The sequence below is a fragment of the Staurois parvus genome, unplaced genomic scaffold (genome assembly GCF_062004578.1).
Source record: "Staurois parvus isolate SC_StPar_1 unplaced genomic scaffold, SC_StPar_1.0 ptg000181l, whole genome shotgun sequence".
NCBI classification, from domain to species: Eukaryota; Metazoa; Chordata; class Amphibia; order Anura; family Ranidae; genus Staurois; species Staurois parvus.
Genome location: NW_028317977.1, coordinates 139,292 through 162,299, shown reverse-complemented (window position 1 = coordinate 162,299; position 23,008 = coordinate 139,292). Strand labels below are relative to the sequence as shown.

At 40.2% G+C, this 23,008-nt stretch overlaps 1 protein-coding gene across 1 annotated transcript in view; it reads left to right on the top strand.

The window, feature by feature from the left end:
• The window catches only part of STAG2 (STAG2 cohesin complex component), a 163,688-nt gene that overhangs the window by 107,002 nt on the left and 33,678 nt on the right, over positions 1-23,008 (top strand). Inside the window, exons 14-24 of the mRNA XM_089677198.1 lie at positions 9-116; positions 1,691-1,802; positions 7,646-7,763; positions 14,638-14,741; positions 17,403-17,495; positions 18,251-18,340; positions 18,508-18,711; positions 19,487-19,557; positions 20,415-20,502; positions 20,591-20,671; positions 20,758-20,850. Of these exons, the coding sequence (XP_089533324.1) occupies positions 9-116; positions 1,691-1,802; positions 7,646-7,763; positions 14,638-14,741; positions 17,403-17,495; positions 18,251-18,340; positions 18,508-18,711; positions 19,487-19,557; positions 20,415-20,502; positions 20,591-20,671; positions 20,758-20,850 (1,162 nt within the window). The remainder of the gene's footprint in view (positions 1-8; positions 117-1,690; positions 1,803-7,645; positions 7,764-14,637; positions 14,742-17,402; positions 17,496-18,250; positions 18,341-18,507; positions 18,712-19,486; positions 19,558-20,414; positions 20,503-20,590; positions 20,672-20,757; positions 20,851-23,008) is intronic.

The window sequence follows — 23,008 nt, the reverse complement described above, 5'->3', positions numbered from 1 at the left end:
TTCTGTAGAAGTAGTGATGAAGTTCTTACTGCTGAGGACTGTGAGAATGTTTACCACCTGGTTTATTCTGCACACCGACCAGTAGCTGTTGCAGCAGGGGAATTTCTGTACAAAAAGTAAGTTAACCACTTGCCCTCCTGAGGATTTACCCCCCTTCCTGACCAGGCCATTTTTTGTTGTTCTGCACTATTTCAACTGGTACTTACGCAATCATACAATGCTGTACCCAAATTAAATTTTTATGTCCTTTTTTCACACAAATAGAGCTCTCTTTTGGTGGTATTTGATCACCTCTGCGGGTTTTATTTTTTGCACTATAATCAAAATTTGTTTATAAATTTATCCAATAAACACAGTCGTAAATTTAGACTAAAATGTATTCTGCTACATGTCTTTGGTAAAAAACAAAAAAATCTCAATACGTGTATATTAATTGGTTTGTGTGAACGTTATAGCATCTACTAACTATAATATATATATATATATATATATAGGAATTTACGTAGCTTTCTGACTGCCCATCACATTTCTTGAGGTGCTAAAATGCCAGGGTAGTACAACCCCCCCCAAATGACCCCTTTTTGTAAAGTAGACACCCTAAGGATTTTGCAGAGAGGCATGTTGAGTCCATGGAACATTTTATTTGACAATTTTTTTATTTTTTTTACACAAAGTTGTCACTTTAATTATATATTGCTCATGCATGCCATGGGTATATGTGGAATAACACACCAAAACACATGTGAGAGACTTTTTGGCAGCCTAGCTACATACAAGCCCCCAAAATCCAATGACCAACTCCAGGCTTTCAAAGGGCATATTTTCTCATCACTTCCCCACTACCTATCACAGTTTCGGAGGCTCTAAAATGCCAGGATAGTACAAACCCCACCCCTTTTTGGAAAGTAGACACCCCAAGGAATTTGATAAGAGGCATGGTGATTATAATACAGATATCATTTTTGTCACAGGGTTTTGAAAATGAAAAGAAAAAATAAATTTTTTGTTTTTTTCTTCATTTTACAAAAACCTGTGGCAACAAATTAGATCAGCAAAACTCTCATCATGCCTCTTAGCAAATACCTTGGCATGTCTACTTTCCAAAAAAGGGTCATTTGGAGGGGTTGTTTCTATTATCCTGGCATTTCATGGCCAACATTAGAAGCCTATGCCACACATCACCCACTCTTGAAGACCAAGCCTTTTCTGACACTTTTTGTTCACAATGAAAAAACAGTTTTTTACTAGAAAACTACTTTTGAACTCCCAAACATATAGGTTTTTTTTAAAAGCAGAGGCCCTAGAGAATAAAACGGTGGGTGTTGAAATTGCAACTGCAATGCAAAGTTTGCTGTCATTAACCTAACTCATTCATGAACTGTCATGAATGAGTTAAGTTTTGACAGCTCAGGATAGTGATCTGTGATTGGCTGGAGCTGGTCACATGGTACAGGGTGTTGTGATTGGCCCCATGTATCATGTGACTGCTGTGGGCCAATCACAGCTCATTAGGAAGAGAAGCAGAGCTGTTATGAATGACATTGATTTATAACAGCTTTGCTTACATAGCGATCACATGATCACCAGGTCCCGTTCACCGGGATCTTCAAAAATGAGCTGAAAACAGTCACGTAATATGATTTTTGAATGTGCACCAAAAATATTTGGCTGAATTTTTATATTTTTCTAGGTTGTTTAGCTGTCGAGAGCCTGAAGATGATGGGATTTTAAAACGAAGGGGAAGGCTTAGCCCAAATGCCAATCTTGTCAAGACATTGGTCTTTTTCTTTTTAGAGAGTGAGGTAATGTATTAATCACTCTTATAATCTTATTTGTTAGATGTTAAGTCATTCTAATTTTTTATACTTTACATATTAATAGTTCTTTTTTGAAAACAAGACTATTACCGAAGCTTCACTTGGTTCAGCAGGAACTTAATGTTCCCTGCAATCTGGTGGGTCGCTTGAATTGATTTTGAGGCCTAACCTTCTCAAATTCACAACTTCACAAGAGTTCACTTAAACATCTCTTTACTTCATGCAGAGATTGAAAGTGCATATGTAAATTTATCTGTATGTATGTTACCTGTGGCCATGGGTTTTAGCTATGGCGGAGGTTGGGTTCTGTGAGTGGTTGAGTCGCCATTAGTCTGATCCAGCAGAGTTGGTCAATCACTTCCTCTGCCTCACAAATCTGATTAAACCTCATTTTTGTTGTGTTGACAATCCTCCCCCCCCCCCAAATTAGTTCCAGACTTTCGGCATGCTACACTTGCCCAAAACGACTTCCTCATGTACATTGGACATGTGTAGCATGTCCAGTCTCCCTTCCCTGCTGAGTACTGAGAGAACCTTTTGGCAGCTGGCACAAAAGCAGTTTAAATCAGTGAAAAAATATAAACAGTCAGTAACCAAACTTAATCGTCCACACTTGTGTCAGTGCTCAGTGCCAGTTTTAATCCACGTAAAGTATGATTGATGGATATTGTGCATTGTTACTTGTGCTCGAAGATGGGATAGCTCCAGACAAGGAAAGACCCTTGGATTAGCAAGTGAGTCAATATAACACATCAAACATATGTCCTAGCTCCGTGCAGCTCTGCCCATTTAGGTAATCTCTTTCTAGCCTCCTGATGTTAAAAAAATGCCCCCTCAATTTGGCTCAAGGTTGTTCTTCCAGGTACCATGCAGAAGGAAGGCTCCATGTAGTGTTACTTTAGAGCCCATTCAAACGTGTGTGATTTGTCATGCGACTTTGGGGGACAAGTCGCACCCCACGCTTCCCAATGAGCACCATTGACATCTGTGCAACATCAAGTCACAGCGACTTGAAAGTAGTTTTTGCACTACTTTGGTCTGACTTTAGTTTGACTTGAGGGCCATATACTTCAGTGTAAACCCTCCAAAGTCGCATTAAAGCCTCACCTGAATGATACACATGCAACTTTGTAGAGCATAAACAATCATTTTTGATCAAAGCCAAAGTTGCAATGAAAATCGCTCGATTTTGAAGTTGCACAAGTGTGATTGGAGCCTTAATGTGAGACTTCACTTTTGCTGTGTATCACATGTTTATCTCCTATGAAAGATTTTGTTCAAACTTGAGTGTAACAGCCTTTTCCTGGCTTCCTCTTTCTGTTATCCATCAGTGTGGTGGGCATTTATCTTTTTGCATTTGAGGCGATTATCACTTTATAACAGCAGCTACCGTTTGTTCGGTTATGTAATTGTAGCGCTCCTATGCCTTTCGTATTTAGCCTGAATCAGTGTTTTTATAAACAACATTGCTCAGGCACCAGTATAGGAAGATACAAAGTAACATAATGTTACTTTTTTACCATTCTGTTTATTCATTTGTAGATCAAAGGGATGAGCTGAGATCTGCAGATGAAGTCTGTTAAAGCTGCATGGCATATATAAAAAAAAAAAGTCCTTTGTTTAACCCCTTATTGACCTTACTTTATTCTAATCAGCCCAAATAACCTTCTTATTTTTCTCCTCCCTTAATACAATTTTTCTGCTGATTTTTTTGTTTGTTTCTGTTTTACTATTTATTTTTATTTTAAACTTTTGTTTGTTTGTTTTGTTAATTTACCCAGACTAAATTTTTATCCTTCTGTTCACAGAACTAGACATTTCTTTTGGTGATATTTAATCACCACTGGCTTTTATTTTATTTTTATTTTTTTTGGTAAATAAAGACCAAAAATAAAAAAAGGTTTTCTTTGTCTAAAATTTTGCAAATAAGTCATTGTTCTTTAAAAGTTACGGCCAAAATGTATCCTGCTACATTTCCTTGGTGTAAATAACCCAAATTAGCATATATTATTTCGTCTGTAGGAAAATTATAGAGTCTACAAACTATAGTATATATCTGAAAATCAATCAATCCTGCTGTACTGACGGTCAATCCTATTTCCTGATGCCCAAAAATATCAGAACAGTACAGATATCCCCCTTTTTATAAAGTAGATAGTCTAAGGTATTTAATACGAGGCATGACAAGCTTTTTGACGTTGTAATTTATTTTTACGTAGTTTTTTGGAAAACATTTTTTTCAAATTTTTTTTTCTTTCTTCTTTTTAGTGTACTGTCACCAGTGCAGTACAGCATCATATAACTGGCTTGGCAGTAATCAAGGACACTGACTGAAAGGATCAGTATTTTTTTATACACATTTTGATTGCCTATAGCAGTGAATTTTACTGCTATAGGCAAGCATTTTAACTGAATGAAATCGATTAATTCAATGTTTTTTGTTGTGATTAGCTGTGATTGACCACAGCTAATCACATGGCACAGATGGGCTGTGATTGGCCAGTCTGTACCATGTGATCACTGTGACCAATCACAGCTAGCAACAGAACTGTATACAATGGATGGCATAAAAGGAAGCCAACCGTTGTTTAAACGGGCCAGTACACAGATCGGTCATCGACTGTGCAGCGGCGATTCAAAAGGACGTCTAATGACGCACACCTGGATCGATATTTTTATATTAATTCTGCTGAAAAAAGTGTTTTGTTGGGTTTTTACTGTCTTTAAAAGAATTTATGCATTACCTTGTCATCTTAACCTCTTCACGTCGGCAGCACACAAATGTGCGGCATCCCGGCGTCTGGGCCTAGACGCCAAGCGGCCGCACATTTGCGTTCAATTAACAAAAAACATATGTGCTGAGAGCATGCACCCTGCGCGCTCCCAGCACACATGTCCGGTACTCACGGAAAGGTCCTGGTCTGATCTTTCCCGATCATGTGACCGCCATGATGACGCGTCACGGCGGTCACATGATCCCTAAACCCCACCCCGCCCGTCCCGTCCCGGCTTCTGAAACTCGTAAAGGGCCGAGAGGCGCCGATGGGAAGGGGTTAAGCAAAGACCAACTTGCAGAAATGTAAAACTTGCTCTGGTCCATAGCGATTGAAGTAGTTAAATAGCATTTTTTTTCTTTTTGCTTAAGCTCTCTTTTTGTACTGTGCAGACGTTAGATGTTTGTGTCTGTACCAAGACATAAACTTGCAGTGCATCTAGAAAGTATTTACAGTGCTTAACTTTTGCCACATTATAGTCTTATTCCAAAATGGATTAAATTAATTTTTTTCCTCAACATTCTACAAACAATAAATACCCCATAATTATAACATGAAAGAAGTTTGTTTTGAAATTATTTGTTTTTCAATTTATTAAAAATTAAGAAATGAAAAAAAACACATATATGTAAGTATTCCCAGCCTTTCCTCAATACTTTATTGAAGCACCTTTAGCACCAATTACAGCCTCAGGTTGTTTTGAGTATGATGCTACAAGCTTGGCACACCTATTTTTGGACAATTTCTCCCATTCTTCTTTGCAGTATCTCTGAAGCTCCATCGGGTTGGATGGGGAGCGTCAGTGCACAGCCATTTTCATATCTCTCCAGAGATGTTTGATCGGGTTGAAGTCTGTGCTCTGGCTGGGCCACTCCAGGACATTCACAGAGTTGGCCCGTAGCCACTTCTTTGTTATGTGAGTTGTGTACTTAGGGTCGTTGTCCTGTTGAAAGATGAGCCATACCCCCAGTCTAAGGTCCAGAGCGCTCTGGAACAGGTTTTCATCAAGGATGTCTCTGTACATTGCTGCATTCATCTTTCCTTCGATCCTGACTAGTCTCCCAGTTCCTGCCACTGAAAAACATTCCCACAGCATGATGCTGCCACCACCATGCTTCACTGTAGGGATGGTATTGGCCAGGTGCTGAGCAGTGCCTGGTTTCTTCCAGACATGACGCTTGGCATTCAGGCCAAAGAGTTCAATCTTTGTTTCATCAGACCAGAGAGTTTTGTTTCTTATGATCTGAGAGTCCCTCATGTGCCTTTTTGCAAACTCCAGGCAGGCTGTCATTTGCCTTTTTACTGAGGAGTGGCTTCCATCTGGCCACTCTACCATACAGACCTGATTGGTGGAGTGCTGCAGAAATGGTTGTTCTTCTTGAAGATTCTCCTCTCTCCACAGAGAAACGCTGGAGCTCTTTCAGAGTGACCATCGGGTACTTGGTTACCTCCCTGGATAAGGCCCTTCTCCATCTATTGCTCATTTTGACCGGGCGGCCCGCTCTAGGAAGAATCCGGGTGGTTCCAAACTTCTTCCATTTATGGATGATGGAGGCTACTGTGCTCATTGGGACCTTCAATGCTGCAGACATTTTTCTGTACCCTTCCCCAGATCTGTGCCTTGATACAATCCTGTTTCGGAGGTCTACGGACAATTCCTTAGACTTCATGGTTTGGTTTGTGCTCTGACATGAACTGTTAACTGTGGGACCTTATATAGACACGTTTATGGCTTTCCTAATCGTGCCCAATCAACTGAATTTCCCACAGGCGGACTCCAGTCAAGTTGTGGAAACATCTCAAGGATGATCAGTGGGAACAGGGTGCACCAGAGCATAATTTTGAGTGTCATGGCAAAGGCTGAATACTTATGTACATGTGGTGTTTTTTTTATTTTTAATAAATTGCAAAGATTTATGATGATGACACACATATCTATCTTCCCCCCCCCCCCCGCCTGCGCAACACCCACTGACTTCACCATAAACATCGCTAACACCATCCTCAGTCCATCCCCTCACGCCAGGGTACTAGGTGTAATCCTAGACTCCCATCTGTCCTTCCAGCCCCAGATCCAATCGCTGACAAAATCATGTAGACTTCACCTCCACAACATCTCCAAGATACAAACGTTCCTAACCCCAAAAACCACTAAGCAACTTATTCACTCCCTTGTCATATCACGCCTCGACTACTGTAACTCCCTTCTCATTGGCCTACCTAATCGCAGGCTATCCCCTCTTCAGTCTATCATGAACGCTTCTGCCAGACTCATCCACCTCACTAACCGTTCTGTATCCGCCACCCCTCTCTGCCAATCCCTCCACTGGGTCCAAGTTGCCTAACGGATAAAATTCAGAACTCTAACAATGACATATAAAGCCACAACACTGCCCCAGTTACATAACCGATCTTATCTCTAAATATCACCCAAACCGTACACTCCACTCCTCGCAAGACTTCTTACTCTCTAGCTCCCTTGTCTCCTCCTCCCATGCTCGTCTCCAAGACTTCTCCAGGGCGTCATCCATCCTCTGGAACTCCCTACCCAATCTATCAGACTATCGCCTACTCTACTTGCCTTTCGGCGATCAGTGAAAACCTTTCTCTTCAGGGAAGCCTATCCCGCCCTCTGCTAATTCTGGAATCCTCTACTCTTCCAACCATTCCATCCCCCACAGTGACTACCTACTGTACCATTCACCCCTCCCTCCTAGATTGTAAGCTCCAAGGAGCAGGGCCCTCAAATCCCTCTTGTATTTAACTGTATTGTCTCCCACTGTAATTTAAAGCTCTGAGCAAACCGTTGGCGCTATATAAATCCTGTATAATAATAATTTAAAAAACTTCTTTCTGGTTGTCATTATGGATTATTGTTTGTAGAATGTTGAGGGAAAAAATGAATTTAATCCATTTTGGAATAAGGCTGTAACATAACAAAATGTGGCAAAAGGTAGGCACTTTCTGGATGCACTGTATATGCATCTTTGCTATTTTGAATTTTTTTTTTTTTTTTTTAAATCATTGAACTTTTGTATTTATCTCATTTTATAGTTGCATGAACATGCTGCATACCTTGTAGACAGCATGTGGGATTGTGCCACAGACTTGCTAAAGGATTGGGAGTGTATGAATAGCTTGCTGTTGGATGACCCTTTAAATGGAGAGGAGCGTAAGTATTTTTCGATTGATACTACAGAAGGAATTTAAAAAGTATTTTTGTTTGATTATTGTAAAACAGCTGGTAAAGCTGTGAAAAACCAAAAGAAATAATATTAATCATATATCACACACGCAGAGTTATTCATACACCATAGTGTATAGGCTTGTATCTTCAGGTGGATTAGACCCTGGCAAAGTTTAGAAGACATGCTTCCCCTGTAATCCCACTGCACTCCATGAGCCTTCCGTTTTATGCTAGTTTCTGAAGGTGATGACCTTTTCACTTTCAAAGACCCTTCGCTTAATTCGTTTATTTATTATAATTTATTATTTTATCCTCAAATTCTTCAATTAATCCCTTACTGTTTTAGAACGCCAGCTTAGAAACAGTGTACCTAGACCTCCGCAAGCTCAGTAAAACCTGTGGAGTTGTACCTGGACCCCATGCTATGGGGACCTACATGGGAGCTCATCTTGGTACTTGGTGCAATGCTTTGGGTTAACCACAGGGTGCTATACAGGTCAAGGGCTGTGGTCAGTGGCTATGGAACCAAGCTTCTGAAGACCCCTTCAGGAGTATGTCCATCATGATGGGCAAAGCCTGGACTTGACATGCTTTCCAGTGCCGTGGATAGATAAGACAGGGTCTCACTGTAGCTCTGGCTGTTACTTTAAAAACAGGGCTGTGTTTGTAAGTTTGTACATATTTCAAACTTGGCACTGAAATTCAGCCACTCAGAGCTTAGTCTAAGGTGGATGACCAGGTGTTGCATCAGACTACTGGTCGCACACTTAACTACCATTTTCACCTGGAGCCCTTATAATGTACTCTGGTACTTCCTCCTGCCCTTTCCCTACAAGAATTTGTTATAAGACAGTCTACACCTGCATATGTCTTACGGGCACGTTTATCCTGTATGCTGAAATCTACTATGTGAGCTCGAAAAGGGAGACAATACAAAATCACAGGTAAACATTTGCTATGCCAAAAACCTGCAGAACACTCCATCTTGGAGTGATGAAATGTCCTGTCCGTTGGAGCAGGAGCCTGCTTTAACACAATTTCAGCATCCAATTCCAGCTCTCTTTCAGGAATACATCAAGTGGGCAGTTTATTTACTTATTTATTTTAATACTTTATTATTCAAGGAATTTGGCATTACAATACAGAACAGGATCTGTTCATAACAGCGCTAAATAACATTTTCCACATGAAAAATCAGTTGACACAGATATACATATAATATAACCAGTAATGCAAAACACAGAAATAGGAGAGCATGTGTCATAGTAAGGAACAAAGGCTGCGTGGTATGTCAGCAAGTTATCAACAATTATCGGTGGATGTTGAAATCCAAGGTATTCATCATTCAAAAAGAGAGAAAACCTTTACAGTAAGTAAACAGTAGTGTGCAGTGCACAAAAAGTAACAGTAAAAGAGGATAAGAACCAGAAGAATGGAGGCGGGTATACAAAGGGAAAGGAAGATGAGGTGGGTAGAAGGAAGGGGAAAGAGGAGGGTGGAGCTGGGTGGGGGCGGGTGTCTAGTGATGCGTCTCTTTCCAGGGTATTTCCATGCATATAGTCAAAGAAACTGGATGGTTTCTAAAAGAATGAAGGAGTCCAAATCTTCAAATATTTGTCCTCCTGTTCCTTCAGGAGCATGTTGAGGTTTTCCTTTTCCTGTATTTCTTCAATCCTTGCCCACCAATGAGCTATTGTGGAGGAGTTCGTGATTTTCCATTAATTCGGAATACAGGCCTTGGCAACTGTGAGCAAATATTTCAGCAGAGTTTTTAAATTTCTTGTTGGATAGTGGAGAGTCATTCACCGAGTTACACGGCTGGATCTTTATTAAGGGATACACCCAGTATAGTCTGAATCATACTCTCTACTTCATTCCTGAAGTCTTTTAATTTTGGGCATTCCCAAATAAGGATAAGGGTTCCCTCAGATTCTTGACAGTACCTGCAGGTGCAGATTTGCTGAAGTTCTATACCCCCGAGGGAGGAAACAACAAATCGCCTCCTGTGCTCAGAGACCCAGATCAGGAATTAGTGGGCAGACCATCCTTAGCGAAACATATCCACCAAATGATCAAAGCTGTGCAGCCCTTTTAGAAGGCTGGGGAAGTCTAGGACAATGCTGCAAAAAAGAACAAAAGAAGGCGCACCAGCCTTGTGCATTACCTCAGCGACAAGAAGTTTATTGAGGGATAAAACAGATGTATACTCACAAACGCCACAATTTCATAAGTCTATACTATCCAATAGTAGACAATCAGACTGGAGCCTTCACTCCTGTGGTGGGGGTGGGGAAGGGGGCTTTTAAAGTTTTGTCTCTTTCTAGGTTCCAGGTATCCCAGACTTGTGGATTCAATTGTGGGTTTCAGAGCAGTACAAAATAGAGTTCAAAATGTTACCCCTCACTTCTTTCCTCATTCAATTAATTCACTAAATACCCAAGGAAAGTTGGATTTGCCAAATACCCTGCACTATTTTTTTGTTCCAGGAAGTCATTGTGCCAATACCACAGAAAGACAGTTTCAAGATTCCACTACTTTGCGGTAGCCAAGGCCCAATTCATTCTCTTCTGGATTTAAAATCACTCAACAGATTCCTTCAAAATTCAGCAATACACACGGAATCTGCAAGGGCAGTAATTGCCTGTCTGAGACGAGGGAAATACATCCATGGACATCCAAGATGTGTATCTGCATGTTATATACTTGCCTCATCAGTGCTTTCTGTGCTTTGCAGTGGCAGGCAACCACTTCCAATTTGTCGCACTGCTTTTCGGTCTATCCTCTGCTCCCAGAATGTTCACAAAAGTCTTGGCACCTCTGATTGCCCTCTTCAGGACTCAGGGCTTCTAAGTCACAGCTGATATCAGTGGGAAAGTCCTTAAATTCCCATCAACATCTTCGAGCTCAGAGCAATCAGGCTGTACCTGATGCACTGGCCCCCCCTTTTGAAGAGTCACCCAATAAATATGCAGTCAGACATTGCCATGGCAGTGGCCTACATCAACTATTAAGGGACACCAAGAGTCTGGCTGCCTTAGTGGAAGCGAACCAGATCATCTTTTGAACAGAAATCACTTTTCGGCGATCTCTGTGGTCCACATCCCTGGTGTGGGCATCTGGGACTGGACTATCTCAATTTCCATCGCCTAAATCAGGGGTGCCCAACCTGTGGCCCTCAGAGCCCTCATCGGCAACCCTTTTGATCATGACCCACCATCCCAGAGCATCAGAGTGCATCAAGCCAGTGTTGGCAGCTCAGCAAGCAGACGGCCATGGAGAGAATAGGGGCCGCATAAGCCGATGCTTCCTCTGTAGCAACAGTTCCTATCCCAGGCAGAGTGATACCAAGTGCAGTTCATCTGGGGCCTTTCTAGCAGCCTGAAGAGCGATGCCAGCAGAAGCTGGAAGAGGGGAAAAAATGGTCAGTGTATTAAACACACACACACAGCTCTTTAGCAGTGGTCATATTAGCATCTATAAAGGTTAATAACTATTAGGCTGCTTTCACACTAATCTCTGGGTGCAGCACAGTGCGTCTGCAGACCAGCTGCACCGAACCATAAACTTCTATTATATTGTGCAGATTTGGTGTGCTTTCTTTGGTGAGTAAGAGGCAAAGAGAGAGCATTACACTGATATTTCCAATGATTAGCTGTGCAAGGGGGCATGTCAGCACAAATTGTGGCCATTGGAGGGCAAGCAGGCTGTGCTTCCCAGCACAGCCTTAAAACTGACCACAGTGGGATGGATGTGGCTTCACTCTGCCTTGTTTTTCTTATCTCATATTGTGCTCCCCTTGTAGCATCTTGTGGTTCCTTGAGATCTCAGTAGGTTTTTATCTGCCCTGCAGAAAACACCCCTTGAACCTATTGGGGATATTCCCTTAGAGGTTCTCTTACGCAAAGTAGTCTTTTTGTTCACAGGCCAGGCCAGCCAGAACTGGTTCTGAACTGGTGGCCTTTCCTGTAAAGAATATTTCTTATACCTCACAATGACAAGGTTGTCTTACACCCAAGGCTATCCTTTCTCCCAAAGGTGGTCTCAATATTCCTCGTCAGTGAGGACATTTGTCCTCCCATCCATGTGTCCTGCTCCTAAGTATCCAAAGAAATTTTCTGTACATTGCCTGGATGTAGTCAGAGCCATTAGGGTATACGTCAAGGCTTCTTCTCCAATCAGATGGACAGATTACTTTTTTGGTCCCTGAATCTTGCATGGGAACTCCCTGCTTTAAAGTTCACCATTGCATGATGGATATGAAGTCTGGTTGCAAGAACTTAAATTCTAAGAGAAATCTCCTCCTGTGCTTTTACATGCCCATTCTCCCACAGTGGTGGGAATTCCTGGGCAGTTTGTCACCAAGCCTCTGTAGCCCACCTGATCTTGTGTTTATGCTGTTTCAGAGTTTTACCAGGTGGACATCCAGTTTCTGCCAATGCAGCTTTTGGTTGCCAGGTTCTCACAGAAGCTGTCTGAGGTTGGGTCTTTGACCCTTGTTGTTGGGCCTGTTAGCACAGGTCTGTTGGCCTCGTGGTTGCCCACCCTACGGGACATCTCGTGTATGAATACTCTGCCTGTGTCCTGCACTGCACAATTAAAATAAGAGGAGTTTTGACTTATCTTTAAATTCCATATGTTGCAAATACAGTAGAGGACACATCCTCCCTCACATACCCTCCCCTTCCATTTTTTTTGTTTGCTCTGTATTGCTTGCTACAACATGGAGAACTTAATGGAGTGGTGTAGGGTTGTAAGGGAGATGTCCGGGTGGTGTATCCTCTAAAGCTTTGCCAGTGTCCAATCACTTGAACGTACATGCCCGTACATACCCATGGTGTATGAAACCACTTTTTTCTTTTTTTTTTCTTTTACATGCAATTTTTTTCTCCTAGCCAAACAAGAACAATGAAAAAAGTCTAATATATGATCACAGTGAATGGTGATAGCCATTTACCGTGACCATTCCTTAGTATGAGACCAGGAGCTGTTGGTGACAGCTTGATCATTGTGCTGAGATCGCATTATGGAATGCACTACCAGCACAAATGCAGATATTCAGTGCCTCAGAAGGCCCACATTTCTGACACCATTTGAGCTCAGCATGGAAGTGTTAATTCACTACCTCAGTGACCAAACTGAAAGTAAATGGAAATCTAAACAGTGGCAGACAGAAAAATAATGGATGTCTTAACCACTTTCCCTCCAGACTTACCCCCCCGCCTTCTTGACCAGGCCATTTTTTGAAAAACAGCTCTGCGTTAGTTTAACTGACAATTGGGCGCTCATGCAACGCTGTACATAAATGAAATTTGTCATTTTGTTCCCACAAATAGAGCTTTCTTTTGTTGGTATTTGATCACCTATGCAGGTTTTCTTTTTTTCCGGCAATTTTGGGCAAAAAAGATAATATTTTTGACTTTTTGCTATAAAACCTATCCAATTAAAAAATTAAATTTCTTCATAAATTTAGGCCAAAATGTATTCTGCTACGTGTCTTTACTAAAACAAATCCCAATAAATGTAAATTAATTGGTTTATGTGAAAGTTCTAGCATCTACAAATGGTGGTATATATACACTGGAATTTTTATTGACTTTTTTTTTAATACTAGTAATGGTGGCGATCAGCGACTTATTGCTGGTTGGCATTCTGACACTGGGTGGCAACTGACATCTCCAGTGACATTAATACAGTGATCAGTGCTAATAAAAAGCACTGACACTGTACTAATGACACTGGGCAGGAAGGGGTTAACATCTGGGTCGATCAAACAGTTAACTGTGTTGTCTTGTACTTACATTGTGTGCTGTGTGCTGGTTCAGGGAGACAGGTTTAGGTTTAGAAAGCAGCATATCTATGCTGACAGGAGAGAGATCTGTGTTGTTTACACACAGATCTCTTCCCTCTCAGCGTTAGCGCCGATCACCGAGTGCCAGTCAAGAATCGCCGGACGTGACCCAGTGATTGACTTCTGCTGCAAGCAATCTCCTCCCAGCTAGGCATAGTTTCAGTTTTTCTTTATTGAACATTATTGGACACAGAACATCTTTCCTGTCCATTGCAATAGGGTTATGCTGCCACCTTCAGGTGATTGGGGGAAAAAAAAAAAGATGGGAAGTCCTCTGCCAGGACTCCCTCCCTGTTAGCCAAGGCTTCAGTTTTTTTGCTAGTATGATGGTCATATCTTTGCAGTCTCTGCACTCAATATTCGTATTTCCCAGCTTGAGGACTTCATCCTTGTAAGTATGTCAGAGGTCATATCCTGGCATTTCTCCAATCTGGGGTTAGCCAGGATCTGGCTTTGAGGACAATCAAAGGCCAAGTTTCAGCATCAGGGGTCCTCTTTCAGAGACCCATTGCTTCTCATTCCTTGGCGCTTGCCTTTGTACATGGGGTATATTGGGGCCTGTTAACTTATTGCCATTTTGCCTTCCCTTCACTCATTGCTTTGGGACATCCCTATTGTAATTTGATATGACGATACCCTATATCGTGGGATGGATACAGGGTTTCTTCCCCTTCTCCTTATTTCATGGCTTGCTACAAAACTGAAGCAATGCCTAGTTATGAGGGGTTATGCCTGGGAGATTTCCTGTCTTTTTTTTTTTTTCTGCTAGTGTACAATTCTAATCACCTGAAAGTGGCAGCATAACCATATTGTAATGGATATGAAGAGATCATATGATGCACTCCAAGAAAAGGATTTTTACAGGTAAACCAAAAATCACTTTTTTTTTTTTTCTTCAAAAATAAAGTACTTACAACTCGTAGAATATGGTACAGTACAAAATGATATATTCTACATGTCTTCTCACCATAATTTTTTAATATGTAATTTGTGCTTTCCATTGTTTTATAGCTCTCACAGATCGGCAAGAAAGTGCACTAATTGAAATAATGCTCTGTACTATTCGACAAGCTGCTGAATGCCATCCTCCTGTTGGTAGAGGAACTGGAAAAAGGGTAATTCTGAAGATTTAATAATTGTCGTCTTTATGCTTTTTTTATCCATAATATATAAATAAATAAGCTGTGATATAAAATGTATTAAATCCCATGAAAAAAAAGTAATATATTGCAGCTTACCATTGTCTTGGGTAAGGGTGACAATGTTTACACTCATTGTACTGTATCTGTGGAAGAACAGTGTTTTCACATTGGTTCATGGGTAACCCAAGTCATCGTCTGGTACTCTAAACTAAGTTTTCCTGGTTAAGCAATGAAACATATCAGATCCCAATGCTAGGTCAGCAGTCCCAGTGCTGCATTGTGCTTTTCCAGCACAGGATTCACTAACCATTCTGGGAAGGCCCGCAGTGTCCCTTCTCATGGGCCTCACACTGACAGTCTGGACTGTTGTCCCCCTACTTCCTTGTAGTCCTTACCTGTGGCTGATGGGTTTGGCCCCATCCTCGGCCTTTTCTCAGGAGGAAAAATTATTGGATTTTTGAATCGTGTGCCTCCCAATGAATTTACCATAAAATTTATTTAATGGATTTTGCTTAGGGATACAGGTCCGACTGCTGTGTTTGTAAACTTATCATGGGCACTGCTTTCTACAAAACTTGGACATGCTGGGAGTGGAGAGGTTATACCAGACAGGTCAGCTTCATTTTTGTTTGCCAGTGTCCATATCCTTTTGTAAGCTTCAGTATAACCCAACTGTCTCTAAACTTTAATTCTTCTGTCCCTCTGTGAACTTCAAGAAACAGATTTTTACAATACAAAAATCCTTTTTTTTTTTTTTTTTTTTTTTTGTTTAATTTTGCCATAACAGAGGATTTTAAAAAAGAACTAGCAGGTGTAGTAGGGTAATAGAAATCCAACAGTCATGACATGCTGGTTCAGAAGAACAGCGTACCTTGATTAAAAATTTGATTGGAGAGGGGAAAACATATAAAGGAGTGCAGAAAATGATAGGCTGCTCAGCTAAAATGATCGCAAATGCTTTAAAATGGCAACCAAAACCTGAAACGCATGGAAGAAAGCGAAAAACTACCATTCGAATGGATAGAAGAATATCCAAAATGGCAAGGACTCAGCCAACAATCAGCTCCAGGAAGATCAAAGAAGGTCTAAAGTTACCTGTGAGTACTGTTACAATTAGAAGACGCCTATGTGAAGCCAAGCTATCTGCAAGAAGCCCCCGCAAAGTCCCACTGTTGAAAAAGACATGTGCTGAAGAGGTTACAATTTGCCAAAGAGCACATTGACTGGCCTAAAGAGAAATGGTGCAACATTTTGTGGACTGATGAAAGTAAGATTGTTATTTTTGGGTCTAGTGGCCGGAGACAGTTTGTTAGACGACCCCCAAACACTGAATTCAAGCCAGAGTACACGGTGAAGACAGTGAAGCATGGTTGTGCAAGCATCATGATATGGGGATGTTTCTCATACTACGGTGTTGGGCCTATTTATCGCATACCAGGGATCATGGATCAGTTTGAATACATCAGAATACTTGAAGAGGTCATGCTGCCTTATGCTGAAGAGGCAATGCCCTTGAAATGGGTGTTCCAACAAGACAACGACCCCAAACACACCAGTAAACGTGCAACATCTTGGTTCCAGACCAACAAGATTGACGTTATGGAGTGGCCAGCCCAATCCCCGGATCTTAATCCAATAGAAAACTTGTGGGGTGACATCAAAAATGCAGTTTCTGAGGCAAAACCAAAAAATAGAGAAGAACTGTGGAATGTAGTCCAATCATCCTGGGCTGGAATACCTGTTCACAGGTGCCAGACGTTGGTTGACTCCATGCAACACAGATGTACAGCAGTTCTCAGAAACAGTGCTTATACAACTAAATATTAATTAAGTGATTCAAAGGAAAGCAAAATCTTCAAACTTTTCAGTTTATATAGTGAATGTTTGAGTTTGTAAAGAAGAATACAAACACTGCTATTTTTTTGAACAGTCTAATATTCACTTTTCTTCAATTTTTTTAGAGGAACAACACAAATTTGATATATTTTTCTTCATGTTTTGATTTGGAATAGAATGTGTAGTGTTCCCAATGCATTTGTGTGTATGGAAATAAAAGCTATTAGAAGGATTTTGAGCTTTATTCACTTTTCTCAACACACTGCTATTATTTTGAACACAACTGTGTGTATATGTATGTATGTATGTATGTATATATATATAAAATTGTTGGTGTAAGGGACAATTTTTATTTTTTTTCCCATCTGTCCCATTGGGGAGGTATTCCTTCACTTCTTTGGTCCATAGCCAAAACAGGAAGGGAGAGGACATCCATCCAAAATAGGCTTTCCATAACTAGTGTCCCCATTAGGTTTTCCCTCATTTCTTGTTGTGGGACTTTCCAAAATTTTGGATTTTCTTTTTATTTGACCTTTGATGATGACATAACGATGACAAATAGAGAGGGCGAATCTCCCTTACCAGGGACACAGAGCAATAAAAATCTTACAGGTGTTCTAATCTCTCTCCTGTCTATCCAGAACTAAAAAAAGTAAATAGGTTTGCCTTTAGTTATACTTGATTTTTTTTTTTTTACTTGTAATTTTGTAGTTTTTTTTGTAAATGTTGACATATTGAAAGCTTGTCTAGTCCAATAAAGCTGTTTCATATAACCAATTCATTTTTTTTCTTTTTTAGGTGTTGACTGCGAAAGAAAAGAAATCCCAGTTAGATGACAAAACACGGCTTACAGAGCTCTTTGCAGTATCCCTCCCTCAGCTGTTAGCAAAAGTGTGTACTACTGTCATGTGTTTATAATAATATATAAGCATTTGTTAACCTCTTTTTGGTAGTAATTAAGTCATTTTTAAAATGGTAATTTTCAATATTATGTGCGCTGGTTCAGGTACCGATACCAGTAATGCTTTTGTTTCATTTATATCCTCTGCTGTGTTTCTTTTAGAGATTCAAACTTGGTAACCATTTCTAAATATAGCTTTTTGAATCTGCAAGGTTTTTATTTTCCCCCAGAAACAATTCTTCAGTAGGCAAATAGGTTCAGTCACTCTGTTTTTATTTGGTGACTTTTTTAGCAAATTGTTCTTTTACATAACTCTTAGCTTCGCCTACTGTGGCTAGTAAGAAGAGATATATTTATCCCATCAACTCTGCTTTTGAAAAGACAAATATATAAGCAGAAATGAGCTAAGTCATCTTGGTTTTGTAAATCCATTTGATAAACCCAATGCATTCTTTTTATTAGGACCTCTGGTGAATTTCTTTTATAGCAAAATAGGAGCTTAGTGCATCGTCCGAGTACAGACACAAATTGATTTATAGATCATAAACCTGGAGGAAAGTTTGTGTACCCTCTGTTTCCACAGTGCACTTTAAGGTGGACTAAGATAGTAAACATTTGCTTAATTTCCTGCCATTAGCTCTATGATCTCTGCTAGAGCGAATGCTTTGTGTTCTTACGATTCTAACCAAATTAGGTTACAAACATGGGGAAAAAATAATTTACAAATGTGTTTTTCTTGTAATAGTATTCAGTAGATGCAGAGAAAGTGACAAATCTTCTGCAGCTGCCGCAGTATTTTGACTTGGAAATTTATACAACGGGACGTTTGGAAAAGGTAACTATATATGAGCCAACATAAATTGCATGCATTCTGCACCAATGTTCTTTCTTGTTCCCATGCATTGTTTAAATAAAACATGTTTGCAATCTGAGGACAAATTTTATAGATGTGATTTTTTTTTTTCCTTAATTTTTTTTTCTTGTTTCTTTTTCCTTTTAAAGCATTTAGAGGCATTATTACGGCAAATACGGAATATTGTAGAAAAGCATACAGATACAGATGTTTTGGAAGCGTGTTCTAAAACCTACCATGCACTTTGCAATGAAGAGTTTACAATATTTAACAGAGTGGACATTGCGAAAAGTCAGTTAATTGATGAACTGGCAGATAAATTCAATCGCCTTCTTGAGGACTTCTTGCAAGAGGTGAGTGGGATTTATTTCAAATGTATCATCTTTCCATATTAAATTGGTTGTAAAGGCTCAAGGTTTTTTACCTTCATCCATTCTATGCATGGAGGTGAAAAACCTTCTGTGTGTAGCATCCCCCCCAGCTCCTACCCCCAATACTCACTTAAGGTCCCTCTCTATCCAGCGATGTGCACTGGATTCTCAACTATCCTGGGACTCCCTCTTCTCATTGACTCTTGCTGCTGTCAATCACAGCCAGCGAGTCAATGAGAAGAGAGAAGGGGCAGGGCTGAGCCATGGCTCCATGTGTGAATGGGCTGGAGAGTGCGCATACTTGGGTGCCTGACAGGAGGAGAGGCCAGGAGCGCCTATTGAGTTCCTGAGAAGAGGAGGTTCGGGGGCTGCTCTGTGCAAAATCACTACAAAGAGCAGGTAAGTATAGACATGTTTGTCTTTTTAAATGTAAGTCTTTAAGGATTCATATACATCTAAAACCTTAAGGTGATTCTAAAGTCCAACTCAAGTAGCAACGTAATCACCCCCCCCCCCCCTCCCCAATATGATCACTCAGTTGACAAACTCTCTAAACCCCTTTTTCACTTGCCTGAACCTGCAGTCACATGATCATCCAGCAGCAAGTCTTACGGATTACTTCCTGGACAGACCGTTCTTCCATATGATGTTTTTATTTTGTAAAAGAACCTAATTAAATAAAGTACATTTTATCAGAATACTCTTTGGAGCTTAGGAGTTTTGTGTTTTATAGTATTATTCTGATAATCCTTTCTAGGAAGAGGAGCCAGATGAAGATGATGCATACCAAGTGCTGTCCACGCTAAAACGAATAACCGCTTTCCACAAGTAAGGTGTTTTTCATAAATCATTTTGTATAGGTTTCTTATTACATAGATGTTTCTCCTGGTGTTGACCTAGTAATATTATACAATAAAGTAAAACAAACAAACATTTTTACTTGACTGATGGTTGGCTAGATTTGAGCTTCTTGACCTTTACATTCTGGACATAGCAAGACTCCGAACAGGATACATTTTGTTTGTGTTCGAAATTCCTGAATGTGCTGCATTGAGAGTGCCCATTCACATATACGAGGATTGGATGCGGTTTGAACCGTATCCAATCCGCATGACATTTGATATAACACTGCTTCCTATGATGCCTGTTCACATATGTGTGGTGCAGATTCAGTGCGGTTTAAAAGAGTCCTGTTTGATTTCTGAGCAGAGCAGTCCGGTTCAGGTACGGATTACAGGCTATTGACTTCTATGGGAACCGTTTCTAAACTGCATATGTATGAACAAGATAATATCCTGAGCTAGTACTGTCATGAACCTAATGTAAACCTGACATGAACCTGTGAACTACTCTATCAATTAGCTGTTAAACCTGAGCTTCAATCTGCACTGCACATGTGTGAATCAAGTCTGTGTCCTGTCAGGAAGATTTCCTTTTACTTCCTCAATGTCTGTGAGGATAATTTAACAGCAGATATTACAACAAGCTTCTATTGTTCTTTGCATTGTCTATAGATGAGGGGCTCACTTTGATAATTCTAAGGCAACCTCTTATATTTTTCTTTTGTTGCTTATTGTTGGATGACAAAGGCAGATTCTGGCAGCATTTGATGTAATGTGTATGCTGGAAAATACAGCTAACAGTAGTTTGATTGTTTTTTTTTTTTTTTTTTTTTTTTTTTTTAGTGCACATGACCTCTCTAGGTGGGATTTATTCAGCAGCAATTACAAGCTTTTGAAAACTGGTATAGAAAATGGAGATATGCCTGAGCAGGTTTGTTTGAAATTAGTTGAATTTATGTGCATAATAAAATCTTGATGACAGCGGAGTTTCAAATATACCTTGTTTATTTATTTTTCAGATTGTCATTCATGCTTTACAGTGCACACATTATGTGATTCTATGGCAACTGGCAAAAATATCAGAGGCGGGTTCATCGAAGGTATTTGTGGTGTATTCCTTCATTGATCTAGTCTTTGTGCCAAGTTCGCATTAAATTTTGATCTGATGGTACTTTTTTTTTTGTAGGAAGAGTTGATCAATTTGAAGAGGCAAATGAGAGTATTTTGTCAGATATGTCAACATTACCTTACCAATGTGCACACTGCTGTTAAAGAACAGGTTAGTACCTATCATTTTGGCAAATTGTGAAATACCTTTTTTTTTTTTTTCCTGTTCTGTACCAGATTTTGAACTTCTTCATTGTACACAAGGCATGTGTAGCATGTCCAGTCTGTAAACCCTGCTACAGGGACCCCTCACCCCCCCAACTCCCAGCAATTCTCAGCTCTGATTTATCAAAGCCGGGACTGCTCAGTACACAAGGCAGCTGAAACTGTTAAAAAAGGAGCCTGACAGTGTTTATCAAAACACTCCCCAGACCAGAACAGAAAAGATTAAAATTAACATAATGTTATACTTTTATCTACTCTGTTAATTTGTCTGCAGATTTAAGGATAAATGCACTTATTTTTGCAGGAAAAAAAAAGTGAATTTATTTTTTCTACTAGGTGCCTGCAAAGCATTGTACCACAGTGATCAGCAGATAATGGGTGCAATGCAGGGCTCCTGCACACTGTCAGTGTAAGCGGTCTGCCTGTACCTTGTACTGGCAGGCAATTACACAATGACAGGAAGAAATCATGAGCTACCTAGAGTGCTCACCAGCCATCTGGTAGTTGAGAACTACAAGCCAACAGCTGGAAAGGCTGTCCGTACTTGTTCTCCCATTCACAGAACTCTCTGAATGAATGACGCTGCCAGGTGGGCAGAGCCCTGCGCAGCTACATTTTTAAAAAATTGTGATAAGGAGTTCGAGGAGAAGGTGTTAGGTCCTATAGGTAGCGGCAGCAGCAGTGGCAACATGTTACATGTTCCACCCGGTTTTAGGGTGGAACATTTAAGGTGAACTTACCCTTTTAAGTAATGAACTCTGATTTGCTGATGTCATTTAAAGCAACCTAACAAGTAAAAAAGTGTCATGAAAACTTTTTTGTTTGTTTTTTAGTTAATGTTTTTACATATATAACATATATTTATACATTTCCTATAAAAACAAGAAAACGCTTTTATTTGTAAATTAACCTTGAAATGCTTTGTACCAGAATCATAATTTTGGTGTTATTTTCAACAGGACAAATTACAGAATACAATGTACACTTTTTACTTGCAGCAACACTAGTTTTAAATTAACACTTGTCAGAAAAAAGTTTTTTTAGTTTTGTTGTGTTTGATTAAGGATTGCAGAAAAAAATTGTTGCAAGAAAAATCACAAAAAGAAAGCATTGTTTGTCCTTACTATCTATGTTATCTTAAGTAATGACAAAGTTAAGGCTGAACAAACAAGTCCATAGCAAATTTGTAAAAATTGCTCTGGTCCATAAGGGGTGAACTTGTGTGATAGGCGAAGTGGTTAATTATGAAAGATAAGTGATATATTGCATTTAGTTGTAAGTACAGTAAAAGTGAGGTGATCTCTTTATACATGGAATCTGATCCTAGAGGTGTTCAAACTCTATGGCAGCTTTGTATGGTCTCATTTTCGGTTATGGTACATTACCTGATATACACTATATTGCCAAAAGTATTGGGACACTCCTCCAAATCATTGAATTCAGCTGTTCCAATCACCTCCATGGCCATAAGTATATAACATCAAGCACCCAGGCATGTAGACAAACATTTGTGAAAGAACGGGTCGATCTCAGGAGCTCAGTGAATTCAAGTGTGGTACCGTGATATGTTGCCACCCATGCAAAATGTCCATCCGTGAAATTTCCTTGCTACTAAATATTCCACAGTCAACCATTAGTGGTATTATAACAAAGTGAAAGCAACTGGGAACAACAGCAAATCAGCCACGAAGTGGTAGGCCTGGTAAAATGACAGAGCGGGGTCAGCGTGTGCTGACGTGCACAGTGCGCAGAAGTCGCCAACTGTCTGCAGAGTCAATAGCTAAAGACCTCCAAACTTCATGTGGCCTTCAGATTAGTACAACAGTTCATTGAGCGCTTCATGGAATGGGTTTTCATGGCAGAGCAGCTGCATCCAGGCCTTACATCACCAAGTGCAATGCAAAGCGTTGGAAGCAATGATGTAAAGCACGCCACCACTAGACTCTAGAGCAGTGGAGACATGTTCTCTGGAGTGACAAAATACGCTTCTCTGGCAGTCTGATGGACATGACTGGGTTTGGTGGTTGCCAGAAGAATGGTACTTGCCTGACTGCATTGTGCCAAGTGTAAAGTTTGGTGGAGGAGGGATTATGGTGTGGGGTTTT